The 16329-nt window shown below is 37.3% G+C and overlaps 1 protein-coding gene across 1 annotated transcript in view; it reads left to right on the top strand.

Annotated features, from left to right (window-relative positions):
* Positions 1-13265, top strand: part of LOC104541430 (sodium channel protein type 5 subunit alpha-like) — a gene marked incomplete at its 3' end in the record, with an annotated part of 33286 nt that extends 20021 nt beyond the window's left edge. Inside the window, exons 17-26 of the mRNA XM_010185489.1 lie at positions 578-698; positions 3144-3298; positions 3929-4111; positions 4339-4446; positions 6127-6405; positions 7029-7082; positions 8705-8846; positions 9473-9573; positions 10370-10640; positions 12096-13265. Coding sequence (XP_010183791.1) covers positions 578-698; positions 3144-3298; positions 3929-4111; positions 4339-4446; positions 6127-6405; positions 7029-7082; positions 8705-8846; positions 9473-9573; positions 10370-10640; positions 12096-13265 — 2584 coding nt within the window. The remainder of the gene's footprint in view (positions 1-577; positions 699-3143; positions 3299-3928; positions 4112-4338; positions 4447-6126; positions 6406-7028; positions 7083-8704; positions 8847-9472; positions 9574-10369; positions 10641-12095) is intronic.
* Between the last annotated feature and the right edge of the window lie 3064 nt (positions 13266-16329).

Here is a 16329-nt window from a genome sequence, read left to right as displayed (position 1 = left end):
TGGAAGAACTAAAAAAAAAATTGATTCAAATAAGTAATTTACTAAATTCTCTTTGCTACTTTCCTTCTATTGAAATATGAGTCCACAAAAAAAGTAAATATATGACTCATCATACATTTTATATAGTGTGATGGGATAAAAAAAGTTTAGTGCCTGGAGGATGTATGATATAATTCCAATTTCTACTTCATAAATAATGTAATGGGTGTTTCAGTTCCCGATACAATACCAGATACATTTATCTGGTTGTCCCATTTTGCATGCATTTTCCTATGATTTCATGGTTTTAATCCCACTTTAAAGACTATATATACTGATAAGCAAGATAAAAGATCTTCAATTTACCATCTTATTAGGCAGATAAATCTGGTTTATGTAGATAAATATTGTAATTAAATAGATTTGACCCCGATTTAAATGCACCTCTTGGTACTTCTATCATTCCATTATAAACACTACTTGAAATATTAGTACATAGCCAAGTTTTAGTTTTGAATGTTATTTGTTCATGGATGAACTTATTCATTTGGAGCTGAATGTAGCAAGAATCAATACCTGATTTTACTTTGTTTCGTAGTTTAACAGTGTCAGCCCATCCGAAGGCAGCACAGTGGATCTGAGAAACCCTGAAGATGTTTTGAGGCAGATTCCAGAGTTTGCTGAAGACTTTAAGACTCCAGAAAAATGTTTTCCGGAAGGTGAGGCTCTCGTGGTTTCACTACTGGGAAGTGAGAAGAGTCACACCCTGACCTGTTTCTCTAGTGATCCTAAGCCAATAGGGTGGGATTATTTACAGTTAATTTTAGTTATCTAGAATTTGGATAAACAGTCCAAATCATTGTCCCTCTCTAGTCAACAGAGAAATTGTGGCACTTGTATAATAAAATCCCCTTACCTTAAAAATCAAGGAAGTTGCTTCTAACTAGGACTTGGGCAATGGCATAAACCCAATTCTGAAAGACAAGATTATTATAGTGAACTGAGATGAATTTCACTCCATTGGACAGAATCAAAGTCACTTTTGGCAATTAACTTGAGTGTACATGGTCAGATCTCGCCTGACAGTGGCCACTGGAACAAGGCACTTGTCACATCAGATTTGTTAATACTTTGCAATATTTTAAATGTTTACTCATTGAATAGCATTTAAAAAACAATCTCTGTATCAAACAAAGGAGTGAAATAAGCAGAGAGAAGCTGTTAGGATGAAGCTGAATTTCTACATGGTGACAATCTCGGAATCCCTTCTCAAATCATCACACAACATCTAGCTTTACAAGTTGTTGTAGGATGTGTTGAGTACTTTTGTGAATTCTTCCTTCCCAAGCATTTGTAACAACATGTGGCTTTCATAAAGTGCAAAGAAACAGTTCTTGAGATTTTTATCAAATAACTGTCACTACTGACAGCCAGAGGTAATCACTGTTTTCTCAGTATTAGTTGTGCGAGAACAAACTACATTAAACAAGTTTATAGCCTCATTTCTTCCAAGTGTGTTTTATTCAACGAATTATAACTGTGGCAAAATTCTTCCTGGTGCTCCAACTTGCTCTTTGCTCACCTAGTCAGCCTGACCGACCACCACCATTTCTACTCATCCTCCAAGTTTTCTTTGATCCAGTTGTTTCCTGCCCATTCAAGCTTTCCTGTACCACAGAACGATGAGGAGGGAATTCTTCAGTCTTGCTTACATGGAGCCCATCAGCAGGTCCCTCACCTTTGGGCTTGTTTTCCTCCTCCACTCCCAAAGGCAGAGCCTTTCTCTCATCACTGCCTTCCCATTCAAGCACTGCTTCCTGGATATTTTATCTGATGAGAACATGGATAAATCAAATCTGGCTGTAATTACTTCCTTTGCCCTGTTCTGCAGAGCTGACTTCTTTCTTTTTTTTTTTGGGTCAATGAAGTTTCCAAAGCACAGTTTTAGTACTGAATCAATAAAAGGGAGGCTTGTAGAAATTATTCGAAGCTAGAAAGATGTTGTACCTGAATGCAAAGTATTCTCTGTGTAATAGTGATATTTTTTAATATTATGTTACATATCATAAATCCTGGAAGAGATCCACTATACCTACATTGCAGTTTGCTTTCTCCAGAAAAAAAACCACAAATATTGCATTAATAATACAGGCTTCTGATTTCATAGCTACAGAATTTCTTTAAAACTACTTTGCGTTATTGATGGCATTTTTTGCCAGTACAGCTGTTAGAACAAAAGAAATAAAGACTCTTCATTCCCTGCTCCAGAGAAGAAATGTGAAATGTCTTGTTTTGTGCTCTGCAGTCCCAGGCTGGAGTGTGACTGCTCTGGCCAATCCATCAGCCAACTGAAACGAAGATGCAGCAAATCTATAACTAACACAGATTTCTGCACAAAAAAGTCTCTGTCTTATGCAAGTGCCATTTCCTGCCTCATCTCAAATCCCAGACTCTTATTACTGGGAAAACTGGGTTTATTGAAAGAAAGATGATCAGAATTTTTTGCAAACATTATATCCTGTTACATATATGGAGTTATATATATGATACTATCTACTATGTGTATATTATCTATATGACATAAATGTATTATTTTTTTCATGGTCATAAATGACAGAAGCCTTCTGACTGATATTTTTCATGATAATGAAAAAATTAATTACGCTAGAACAAACAGAAAGGAAAACGTTAGCCGAAATGAGTTAATTTTTGGCAAAATTAGTAAACAATCAAATCCAAGATTTCATAATGGCATGGTCAGGAAATATTAGGTGGCCCTGGCGTCATTGCCTGTTATAAGAAGCAATCTGGTGAGCTTGAAAGGAAAAGTTTTCTTCTAAGGAGCCGAGAATATGACATATTCTTGCAAGTTACATGATATAAAATCACACCATACATTCAGAACCAAATAAATAAATAAATAGACCTTGCAAGGCAGGGCACTCCACCTACTTTATGTGTGTGTAAACAGGAGTTAAAGGCAAATAAAATTAGATATTTTCTTTCTTCCTTTTTTTTCCCCTGAAAATAATTAAAAAAACCCAACAAAACAACAGTGATGCAATTAACATGACCATGGACTTTCCCCTGCCACCAGAAATTTCTTGAACAACCCTTCCCATGCATGTACACTCATTCTGTATATTGCTGTCTCTCACTTTCAGGTTGTGTTCGATACTTTCGTTGTCGCATGGGTAGTGCCATAAAGTGTGGAGGAGAAAAGTGGTGGAATCTGAGAAAAACCTGCTACCAGATTGTTGAACACTCCTGGTTTGAATCCTTTATCATATTCATGATTCTCCTGAGCAGCGGAGCCCTGGTTAGTGTAGCACAATTTCATGTATTTAGAAGCAGTTTTAGCTTTAATTTTCACCCAGAGAAGTTATTTTGGCAGAAAACACAGTAAATACCTTTAAACTCATCATGAGAAAAAAGAAGAGGCTTCACAAATAAATTATATATTCACTATTGCAATTATTGCAAATTTATTATTATATTATTAGAAACTATGAAGTAGAGTAAGCAATGCTAAAAATACAAAGCTCTCAGAAGCTGTTTCTATTCTGGCTGTACACTGGGTTTTTTTCTGGAAAAAAAACCTTATTTTATAGTTGTGATTTTTTTAAAATATAATTAAAACAAATAAATTAGTGTTAATACTCAGAAAAAAAAGTACTTGAGCTTTTGAAAATATATCTTTAGAAATTAATTTCAAGAAGTTTATACTTTTCTCCTGGGATCCCAGTGTTCATGATGGGTGTGTCCGCAAGAAAGAGAAGTGACAGGGAGAATTACAAGTTTATCAGCTGACATAGATTTGAGTAAAAGATGTGATTTAGATCTGTGTAAAACACATATTGAATGATGAAGCAGTCTTAATGATGCTAGGCTTTCATTTCGTAAAGCGTACCTCTGACTTTTGCCGTTTGTCTGTATATTATGATTCCAGGCATTTGAAGACATCCATATAAATGAGCGAAGACGCATTAAACTTATCTTGGCATTTCTTGACAAAATGTTCACTTTCATCTTTGTTCTGGAGATGCTCCTGAAATGGGTGGCTTACGGCTTCAAGAAGTATTTCACCAACGCCTGGTGCTGGCTGGACTTCCTTATTGTTGATGTGAGTTTTGCCTTTGGCATTTTTACATGGGTACTGATGCAGGATGCAGTAGCAGAATCACTGGCTGTTCTGGATGTGAAGCTGATGGTACTCTTACCTCCTTTAATGATGGTTTCAGGATATCAGATTCTGGGCACTGAAAATGTGGGGAAAATTTTTTAAATTTCTTTTTAAACAGGAATAAAGGAAAGAGAAGCCAAGACACTGCTAATTCTTTCTTTTGTCTTTCCATTCAGGTCTCTTTAATAAACCTCTTTGGCAGTTCATTTGATCCCATAAAATCTCTTCGGACTCTCCGAGCTCTGAGACCTTTAAGAGCATTGTCACGATTTGAGGGCATGAGGGTAAGACTGAATACAAATTAAATCCTGTCAGTACTGATCAGCACATAACAGGTTCATAACTCAGGACTGTGTCTTTATGAAGTTTGTATGTCTACCCCAAATTCAGTTCAGGACCTATAAAATGAATTTTTAAAAGGCACCTTTGCTGCACTCCTCTGTACTTGGCTGCTCCTCATAGACTTTCCTTGAGTGGTCAATCCTAGAGCTATTGAACCTAAAACATGACTAGGCAGAATTTGTTCCATTGCTGCTCAGACATTCTTGTGTTCCTGTCTTACTGAGATAGCCAACAAAAGAGATAATAAAAACTGTGAGCACAATTCTCATTTTTGAAGTCTGATAGCAAGCTAATTCAGAGGAAAAAGCCAGCTTTCTGTGAGTTTTTACTAGATTGCTTTGCAAAAACTTCCAACTATTAAAAGGTACTTTGCTCAAATTATTGTTCCAAATTGACTTTTTCTTTCAAAAAACAGGAGTGTTTGTAGAATATTTGCTGCCTTTTTCCATCAAAGGGGCACCTTGAACAGTGTGAAGCTGCTGTACGTGACTTTAATTACAAATGTACCAGTACAGAGAAAGACGCCCTCAGTCATAGGCAAAACATATCTGAACACTGCAATGTGAAACACTATGATAACCACAGTGGTATTTGGGCAAAAGTCTCATCTATGGAATATGCTCTGACATGTGAAAATGGATGATAGAAATATGTATACCATCACTGTCATGCATTTACATGGGAATGCAGCCTCAGTGCAGCTGAGACATAGATTGCTTTTGGATACCTCCTGGAAGCAAGACTGAAAGCTCTCTAATCACGATTTTTTCATTCTGAAAGTGGAGAGAAATGAATACATTCTGCTAATTAATGCCAAAGTTTCTGTGTCTGGAGCAAATTTGGAATCATACTTTCTGTGTTGCTATGTAGAATATGTGTGGCCCTCACACAGCTTTTCAATTTTTCTTTTGGTCCATCAAATTCTTCTCTGCAACCTGACTGCTGACTTCACTGCCTTCCCTGGGAAACTCAAAGTTATATTCTCATTGTTTCCTTACATTGCCCCATTTTATGAAACTATCTGTTTTTTCTTAGTGTGCACTTAAAAACTATATGGACATTTTCTGAGATTATATACCGTCTAGCGCAGAAAAAGTACCTAGCTCATGGTTATAAACCCCAAATACAATCATAAATGCACTAAATCCACTAATCCATCACAACCCACTAAAAAAAATAGACCTAGCAAAATACTAGTGGGGAGTTATTACTGGTCCTTTTAAAAGCAGCTTTCTATTGTCTTAATGATGCAGTCCTCTGCACTAATGCTTATGGACAAATTGTTCAGAAATTTTATGTTATAAAAGCTTAAAACAAGCAAGTAAGACATCCTCCACTACAAAACCCAGGGAAAGTCATCAAAAGAGGATGGACTCACATTGTAATATCCTTATGGGTTAGTGGATCTCTGCAGCCCAAAAAGTAACAGCTACTCCTCTGAAAGCCTAAGAGGTACTATGGATCTTTGAATTTGTTCAAGGGACCCATGCCAGCTGTGGCTTGTATTTACATGGAAAATATTATGTTTCTTTCTGCTGAGATGACTAAATGACTGCTTGCTGCACTGAGAAGATACTTAAGCCCATCTTTATTTAAGTGTATTTTTCCTCTCCCATTTCAAGGTTGTTGTCAACGCCCTCGTGGGAGCCATTCCTTCCATCATGAATGTTCTGCTCGTCTGCCTCATCTTCTGGCTCATCTTTAGCATCATGGGAGTGAATCTCTTTGCTGGGAAGTTTGGGAAATGTGTCAATCTGACAGAAGAAAATTCAGAATTGAATGATTCAATCAAAAACCTGACAGACTGTGTAATGTATAATAACACAGGAAAGTTATTCTGGGTGAATGTTAAAGTCAACTTTGATAATGTTGGCTCTGGCTACCTGGCTCTTCTTCAGGTGGTAAGTGTTGCTTGCCTCGACTAGCCAGCACCATGTCTGATGGGCTTGACCTCCTGCCAACTCTTAAACCATCTCTATGGATGATGGAAAAGAGTGGTATCATACAGTTTGCTCTTCCCTTGTAGCTAGGTGTTCAAACATCAGTGCTGTTTGTGCACACAAATGGAAGAAGAGGGACAAGTTAGGCCCCACTGATTTTCCAGGTGATAAAGTTAGCATCTGGTGGACAAGTGCTGTTTCAACCTCCAGCAGGTTCATAAGCCTGAGAGCTGGAGTCAATCTCAGTAGAAAGTCTGGGCCGAATTCCGGCCTAATCTTCTGTAATACAGATTTGTTCAGCTATGAGGATTGTAAAACCTTTAGTAGACCATGCTAGTGAACATTTGCCCTGTCAGCATCCCAGGTCAAGAAGCTCTGTCTCACTCTAGCAACTTTCTCATCCTAATAGGGCTGAGAATGCCACACATACAGCAGGAGCAAGTTTCCCTGAAGTCATATTTTGGTGCTATATGTTTTACCACATCAAAGCTTCTTTCTCCTGTCAGTGTCATTCAGATGTTGTGAATGTTGTGAAGATTTTTACCTTGAAGGTTCAACATGTTTTCCATAATCTCTCATTCTAGGCAACATTTAAAGGTTGGATGGAAATCATGTATGCGGCAGTAGATTCACGAGAGGTTAGTCACTATATTAAAGCTGTGTTCTTCATTAATGCTACTGCTTTCTGCAAAAAGCATTATAATTTTTGTACTTTTACATCTGCTGTTTGTCTGTGCCAAATCTTTCCAGTAATTATTTTTTATCAGCTGATGTAAACTTTTCATCTGCAGATGACTTATAGCATCATAAACTGTTATAATGGGGAGTGGGATTCAACTCCTGATCCACTCACCTAAATGCAGTTACCTATAGTGTGAGATCTTCACATGAGTTCACCTTCGCTGGAAATCCAGACAGTACATTCAGAGGGATTTAGGGAGCACTTCAGCTTGCCCTGGATATCTACAATGGTCAGCTGAGCACCTCTTTTTACTACATTGACTCTACTCACAACTGGATGCCCATCAGCTAGCAGAGGAGTTGAGAGTCCCCACTCACATAAAACCAACATTCTTCAACAAGAATTGAGCTGCTGTGGATAAGCAACCATTTAAGATACATTGTCAAGCATCACTAGTACTATTTTGCCGATAGTGTTTGCTGTCTTATAAGAATCATCATCCGACATTATAGAGAACAAAGTGTCTTTGGAGGCAAAGAATTTGAAGCGAAAAGGCTATCTTAATTTGATCATGACTTCAAAGGAATAAAATAATTTTATGAGTAACTATATATGAAAATGTTTTTTCTGTTTGTTTTTCAATTTGTAAAACTATTTTTCTTGCTCTGGTTTTGTTCATATCCATAATAGCCATAGAGAAAGTTTTTTGCTAAGAAGAAAAAAACTCATCTAGGTGAAGATTTTTAATAGCAAGAGCTTGAAAATAGACTTCTAAATAATTTGCTTGATTTTTTCAGTAACTTTCAGTAATTCAGTAACTGTTTCTATTGAATTTAGCAGGGCCTCAATCGATTGCAAATGGTAAGATTTTATGTCAAGTTTTAAAAAAAAATAGAAAAAAACACTAAAAAAACCCCTCATCAAAATGTAAAAACCAACAATAAACAATCATATTTTGTGAAAAAAGCCAAACCAAACCAAAAACTAAACCTCAATCACCATTAGCTATTGTTTTGCTCTACAAGATTCAGTGCAAATATATTAAACATCAGTATGAATTAAATTACCCTGTTCTGCAATGATCTAGACAGAAACTACAGAAATATTTTAAAAGCAATCAAATTAACAAGTTGTCTTAGTATAAATATTTTGTAGTACTATAATTTTGTGCCGTATATCTGGTTATTTATCTCAGGTACTATGCTTGATGTACCATTTTGTAAGGTTCATGTTTCATTTCAAAAGGGATAGTAGCATCTGAGCAATCATGTCTCTATGAGGTCCTAGAATTTTGAGGTATCTAGTAGTCACAGTATGAAAGTGAACTTTCTTCCACCATTTCATGCCCCTTCTTTAGAAAGTATCTTTAGATACTTTTAAGTATCATATATGTATAATATTTTGTGATATACACTATTAATAGTTTTAAACTATACCAGTTTTGTCAGAACTAGCAATAGTGCTGTAAATCATAGTTCCTCCTGGAATCAATTTGAGAGGATCAGCAATATCAAGATTATTCTGAATTGAGCTCTTGTTGTTATTGGTCATATTTTATGTTGCTTTTCATTCTTGCAGAAAAATGAGCAGCCAGAAATGGAGCATAGTCTACATATGTATCTCTACTTTGTGAACTTTATCATCTTTGGTTCTTTCTTTACCCTGAATCTCTTTGTTGGTGTTATTATTGACAACTTCAACCAACAAAAGAAAAAGATAAGTATATTGTTTTTGCTCCAAGGTACCTAATGTATAGCAAGAAATGCTGTTTTTAGAGAACAAGGTCCTTACTTTACACAGAATCTAAAACTTCTATTGGCATTTACAGAAGTGTTACTAACTAAGTTAACAGAAGTAACACCCAGAGTGTGTTTCTTTCTCTTTTCTTTTCCCTTATAACCTGAACACCCAGCTCTTGCCCCACGTAATGAAGGCAATGATATGCTCTCTGAATGTCCTGAATTTTTTTTTCCTTTTTGGGAACTGAGCATGACAGGAGACTCATTATTTAGAAAGTGGTCCAGTACAGGTGCACTGAAAAGTATTCTGGATATACAACAAGACCAGGATGTGGGAAGCCAGGGAAAGATTTGTTCCTGTCCAAGTTTTCAGTAGGTCCTTTGTTTTCCTGTTTTTTGAGTGAGCTGGGTTTCTCCCTGGGACTTCTGCTCTGTGAATGTATGGCTTGTGGCACTCTGGATTTTTGGACACACACATTAGGAAAAGGACTAGTACCAGCAAGATGTGAAAAAGGAAGGAATGTTAGTTTCCAGCGTTTTAGACTATTGTAACTGCAATACTGCTGCTTTCTCATCAAATAACAGTGACATTTCTTTATATACTTAGGCGGGGAAGATATCTTTATGACAGAAGAACAGAAAAAATATTACAGTGCAATGAAAAAGTTGGGATCTAAGAAACCTCAAAAACCCATTCCAAGACCACTGGTAAGACCATCTGAATTCTTCAAAAGGAAAGTGTATTGCAAATGCACAATTTAACTAACTGAAAAGAGCATATTTATATATTGCATATAAATTATTTATAGTAACTTTACACTGTGTGGTAGTTTAACCCAGCAGGCAGCTAAATGTCACACAGTTCACTCACTCAATTTCCCCCAGCTTCCCAGTGGGATAGGAAAGAGAATTGGGAGAGTAAAGGTAAATAACTTGTCAATTGAGATAAAGACCATTTAATAACAGCAAAAGAAGCTGTGAACATATGTTTAGGTACAGACTGAAAAACAAACCTTGAAAAATACAAACATCTGCTGGCAAGAACCAAAATAAAAAATCTTTATCAGCTACTGTAAAGAAAAAATTCTATCCCAGCTAAAGATACAATATCAACTTTTAGTTTTCTCAGAAATCCAGCTCTGCTGGAATATTAAAAGGGAATTCTACAATTCAACTCTAGCAAAACCAGGGCACATTGATACTCAGACAATGCTCTAAAGTCAATTCCATACCAAAAAGTTGCACTGAAATATGCTACAGGTTAAATATTTATTAAATTCTCTGCATAAATTCTGTTGGGTTTTAAATTAATATTGGAACTGATTAAACTTCAGGATAGGAAAGGATTTTTAATGTCATTTTTAGATTCTGCCGTTCTCAAATTTCTCTAACTGTGTTATAATTGAGTGACTTGCAGCATAAAAACTGGACCCGTTGGAAACTTTCACGGATGAGTACTCGCTACTTTCCTAACTGATGCCAGATGTATTTTTTGTTCCTCTAGAACAGATACCAAGGGTTCCTTTTTGACATTGTAACACGCCAGTCCTTTGATGTTGTAATCATGATTCTCATCTGCCTTAACATGATCTCCATGATGGTGGAAACTCATGAGCAAAGTGCCACGAAGACTAACATCCTTAACAAAATCAATATCCTCTTCGTTGCCATCTTTACTGCAGAATGTGTACTGAAATTGGTGGCTCTGAGGCAGTACTATTTCTCAAATGCCTGGAACATATTTGATTTAGTTGTTGTGATCATGTCCCTTACTGGTAAGTAAAATTGGTTTGGGAAATTCTTTACTAAATCAGTTATTATTCATTTCAGAAAAAAAAATATTTAAAATTTATCAACTGTGAATGGAAGTTGAAATAGAAATCAACAAATAGTGTAAAGTGTTGAGGAAAAATAGCTAAAAACCCACTGTGATTGTATTAAAAAGAGCTAAAAACCCACTGTGATTGTATTAAAATAATATGAAATAAGATTTTTTTAATTTTCTGCTATTTTCTTTTAATAAAAGTATTTTTAAAAAGGTGGCTGTGTTATGTAAAATCTTTGATAATGGTTGTTTAGATTGTTTTTTCCTAGTCTGAAAGGCAGAATGAATAAACTATCTTACCAGTATGACATAATGTGATAATTTCTGCTGCTACAGATTTAGTGCCAACAAAGATCAGATAACAATTTCAGGGTTTTGTTGTCTGTGTTTGTAACAGAGAATTGAAGTATATAGAGAATATGAAGACTGGAATTAGATTATAGACTGTAGAATCTAGTTTCTGGAAACTCAGGCACAGCTGCTTGAAAATAAGGGTTCACACTGCATAGCAGGATAGAAAAGAACAAGACAAATGTATTGGCTTTTATTTGAAGGAATTGAAAAGGAAGAAAGGAGTAAAGAGTTCTTCTGCCAATTTGAACTTTCTACCAGTTTAACTATTCCCAGGGCCATTACTGCCAAAATAGCAGATGTATTTAGGCGAAAAATATATTTTTTTAGTTTTTTAGTATGACTTACGGTATGGGTAAGTAAGGGCTCAGTAAGAACATGGCTCTTCCTTGAGAAATTAAGTTCCTGGAATAGAAATTCAGAAAACATGTATCCAGAACACCTAAACCTAGAAAAGCCAAACTTTTCTAGTGCTACTAGATCTGCCATTCCTTCACGCAAACTAAAGATAAAACACCATTGATGTATAGCTATGTCCCTGAATGACCTAAAAACCGTTAGAGCGGCATGCACAATTTCTATGTCTGTCACTGGGTTTGCTTATGCTTGTCATGCCTCTATTATCTAAATGATGACCATGACATTGTTGTTATATCTTGTTTTCTTAGTTTAGCTTTGTACTGCCAGTATTTGAAGTTAAATTTAGAAGGTAAATACAGAACCTGTACCTGCTGAAGTATTTATGCAAACAATGTCAAAGAAAACCATCAGTTAAATGTTGACTGATGTGGATATTTGAAGTTGGGCATAGAAACATACTTGTCATCTTTAGTGCAATGAATATTATATTCTGGTGGCTGAAGAATGTCATTCATAATTGGTGATTTCTTCAGCTGTTTTTTTCAACTCTAACTTTTATTAAAGGTTGTTTTGCTAGAGTCTTAGCACATACACATCAGATATTTTTCAACTGTACAGATATTATGATCTCATGCTACTTACTAGTTAAGCAGAAATGTGATATTCTAACCAGTTGTTATCCTTTCCATTTTAGCCTCACTGCTTTCCGGTATTGGTAAAGCATTTGAACATTTCTTACCACCCACGCTCTTCAGGGTCATCCGCTTGGCTCGGATTGGACGAATATTGAGACTCATCCGGGCTGCCAAAGGAATCCGAACTCTGCTTTTTGCATTAATGATGTCCTTACCTGCTCTATTTAACATTGGCCTCTTGCTTTTTCTGGTCATGTTCATTTATGCAATTTTTGGCATGGCTAGCTTTGCCTATGTGAAGATGGAAGGTGGCATTGATGATATGTTCAACTTCCAAACCTTTGCTAACAGCATGCTCTGCCTCTTCCAAATCACCACGTCAGCTGGCTGGGATGGTCTTCTCAGTCCTATTTTAAACACTGGGCCACCATACTGTGATCCAAACATAAATAGTACCGTGGGTGAATGTGGTAAACCTGCCATAGGTATTATTTATTTTGTAAGCTACATAATTATATCATTTCTCATTGTTGTAAACATGTATATAGCTGTTATTCTAGAGAATTTCAATGCTGCTACTGAGGAAAGCACAGAGCCTTTAGGCGAAGATGACTTTGACATCTTTTATGAAATCTGGGAGAAGTTTGACCCCGAGGCAACTCAGTTTATAACTTTCTCTGCACTTTCAGACTTTGCAGATGCTTTGTCTGAACCTTTACGTGTACCAAAACCAAACAAGGTTGAACTCAGAGCAATGGACCTGCCTATGGTCAGTGAAGATAGGATCCACTGCTTGGATATCTTGTTTGCTTTTACCAAACGAGTGTTAGGAGATTCTGGGGAGATGGATACTCTTAAAGTACAAATGGAGGAGAAGTTCATGGCTGCCAATCCATCCAAAACATCTTATGAGCCAATCTCCACTACTATCAGACACAGACAAGAGGAAGCTGCTGCCACTGTCATCCAGCGTGCCTACAGGAGCCATTTGCTCCTGCATTCCATAAAGCAGGCTTCTAACCTGTACCGCCACAGAACTTGCAGTCGTGATACTCTTGGAGGTGCTTCTCCAGAAAAAGAAGGACTTATTGCATCTATGATGGGTGAAAACTATGGTAGGAGTTTTGACAAGTCTGAAACTTTGTCCGTAGCATCCTCTCCTCCATCATATGACAGTGTCACAAGAGCCAGTAGTGGCAATCTCATGGTTGAGAATGGAGAAATTACAGGTAATCAACAATCTCCAGACATTAAATAGTTCACCAGTGACAATGTTGTTAAGAATATTTAAAAATGTTCACAGAAGCTGATACTGTAAATACAGGTCAGCTGAGGCAGAGTCCCTATTAAACAAAGTCTGCTAAACATGATCAGTTAACCATAGCTAGGCACGATCACAACTGTGGTAGCTGCTGCATTGTAGCCTTTGGCTCTGCTATGCTCAGCTTTGATCACTAATTACATATGCAGAGACAAAAGCTGTGAAAGCTTTTGGATCTGTCTGATCAAGGGCACTCTACTGCAAAGCAGCTTCCACAGTACCTGGGTGCTGTGGCGCATTCACAGCAGTGATGGATAATGTTAACAGATGTTTTCTCTGGTGCAGGAAGCAGAGAAAAGCCCAAGCAGCAAAGAATCTACTGGAGAAAAGGAAAAGAATGTGTGTTAAGATAAATTGTTAAAGAGAAAGGATCTAAAATTTACCCTTAGTCCATTCCTAACTTATATTCTTGTTATAGACCCATTAGGCAGTTCGCTCCTAATTTTATTTTATTTTTTTAATGTTTGAGGACTGTTGTACCACAAACATAGCCATTGCATGATTCACTGATCCACAGATATGCCACTGTGTAGTGGACTTCCAATATGATCGATTTACAGAATAAGTCATGGCATGTATGTTATCGTAGTTGTGTTACTGCAGCTTAATGAAATAATAAATACAACTCTTAGTATTAAAGAAGTTGTACTGAGCTGAGTAAAATCTTGCTTTGTATTTTTCTCAGTGAGGATTACTTTTTTTAACCCAGTTTCCTCTGGCAGGAAATGGCAGGCATACTGTGTGTCTATCAGTCACTCCATAACAAATTGTGTTTATTACATATTTTCCTCGAACTTCACAAAATTGTTAAGTTTCATGCTCACCTGCAAATGTGGTAGAGAAGAGAGACACGAATAAGCATTTCCATTCAAGGGAAATTGGCAGCATCACTTCAAATGACATCAGAAAACCAGACTGGGGAGCACCACATGGGCCCCAGCTGAGCTGCCCTTGATTGTGGGGGTAAGCATCATTCACGGCCATGGAGTAAGGCCTTGACCTAAGACAGATGTGTCCAGTTGGTGGTAGGAGCTTTTTCTCCTTCTGCCCCTGCTTCTCTGATGGAAGGACTAGTTTTTTATCTCCTGCAAAGATTGGAAGCAACCAAAGAATGAGTAATGTGGACAATTGGGAAATCTGGGTTGAAACATTTGAGTTTGGAGTTAACATAAAAATAAGGATGTAATAATAAACTCTGCTTCTCATGAAACTGTGTGTGCACATGGTTTCTCATGATCTTCACCACATTATCTTTATAAAGGTCTTTATCTTCATATCTTTTCCATCTTGGGCTTCTCAGAAAAACACATGCCTAAACAATACTCAGTCTTTTGTCCTTTGTACATATACTCTGAAGATGCTTTCAGCTGATGAACTTTACTGTCTTATGAATGTTGTTTTATCCCTTGTCATGCATGAGGCATAGTAATAAATTACCCTTGACATTTTAATTTATTTTAAAAACTTCGAACACATTACATGCAAGTCAGCATAAAGTGCTTTTTATTTTTCTCAGTTTCAAGGTTGTAGTTGTGTGGTTGCTGTTGGGGTTGGCAGGTTCTGGCAAGGCATGGGTGAGCTCTCCCCTCTACACTGATTTCAGCCAGAAAGAAAAACAGGGCATGACTGAGTGGAGACCTCCTCTACCCTCTGCTTGCATTCCGCAGCAAGTTACCTACTCTCTTCAGCATCCCTTCTCAACAGTGGCAGTTATATGTCCTGTCTTGTATCACCTTACTCTTCTCTTTTTCAGCTCTTCAGATTGTGAGCTCTCTGGACAGAAATTCTTTTTTTACTATGAATGGTAAATTACACCTTAATACTGAGACTGTTTTTGGTCAATACTGTTTGAACACTGATTGCAAATAAATAATATTTATAATAGCTTTTAATTTTAATTTCCTTTGTGGTATTCTCTTAGTTTTCTTAGCTGTCATAGCACCTTTAGTTTTGACTAACACTCTTCCAAATTTTAGGACAGGTGCACAGTGAATCTACTTTATATCAGAGAAGTCAACAGCTTTGTGTCAGGAAACTGGAACCCAGGGAAGCCTATTCCTTCACACTAAAAAATAAAGCTAACAATTGAAAACAGTTTAAAAAATGAATTGTTTTTAATTGGCTAAAATTATTTTTAAAACACCCAATTTGTGACCCACCATAGTTCAGAAGTAGACTACATGGCGCTTGTGAGGTGGTGGTTCCCAGCTCCAGCCTGTTTGATGCCTGCTTCCCATGATGTGCGGGGTCCATCAAGATGCCATAATGAGCCACACACAACGTTCTCATCAGTTTGGGTGTGCACTGAACAGTTCTGACACTGCATCCTCTCACAAGCTTATGTATTTAAACACATCTGTACCCAAAGAGAGCACAACTCACCCCAGGAAGGGTTGGTGTTTCTTGTAAGAACTATTTATTGAGTCAGCTACACACAAGCCTCACTGAAGTCCACATGTCTGGGGAGGCCACCCTCAAGCTGAGTCAGAGTTCCACCAGTGTAGGAGATCAGACACAAAAGATCATTTGTTGCCCTAAATGAATTGTTTATTGGTGCAATAAATGACAAGTGCCCCCTACGGTGAATTATACCTTCTGCAGAAATCCTTCTGAGAAAATGTGATCTCATTTTGGGGAAGGCAAGCCCCTTGCCATGTTCTTTAATCACAGAATCACAGAATCACAGGATATTAGGAGTTGGAAGGGACCTCATAAGATCATCCAGTCCAACCCCTGTCAGAGCAGGATCACCTAGACTAGGTCACACAGGAACACATCCAGGTGGGTTTTGAATGTCTCCAGAGAAGGAGACTCCACAACCTCTCTGGGCAGCCTGGGCCATGCTCTGTCATTCTCACAGTAAAATAGCTTTTCCTCATGTTCACATGGAACCTCCTATGCTCCAGCTTACTCCCATTTCCCCTTGTTCTGTCATTGGATATCACCGAGAAGAGCCTGGCTCCTTTCTCCTG

This window comes from Mesitornis unicolor, unplaced genomic scaffold, assembly GCF_000695765.1.
Source record: "Mesitornis unicolor isolate BGI_N332 unplaced genomic scaffold, ASM69576v1 scaffold6965, whole genome shotgun sequence".
Taxonomy (NCBI): Eukaryota; Metazoa; Chordata; class Aves; order Mesitornithiformes; family Mesitornithidae; genus Mesitornis; species Mesitornis unicolor.
This window is presented reverse-complemented; position numbering and strand designations above follow the sequence as displayed.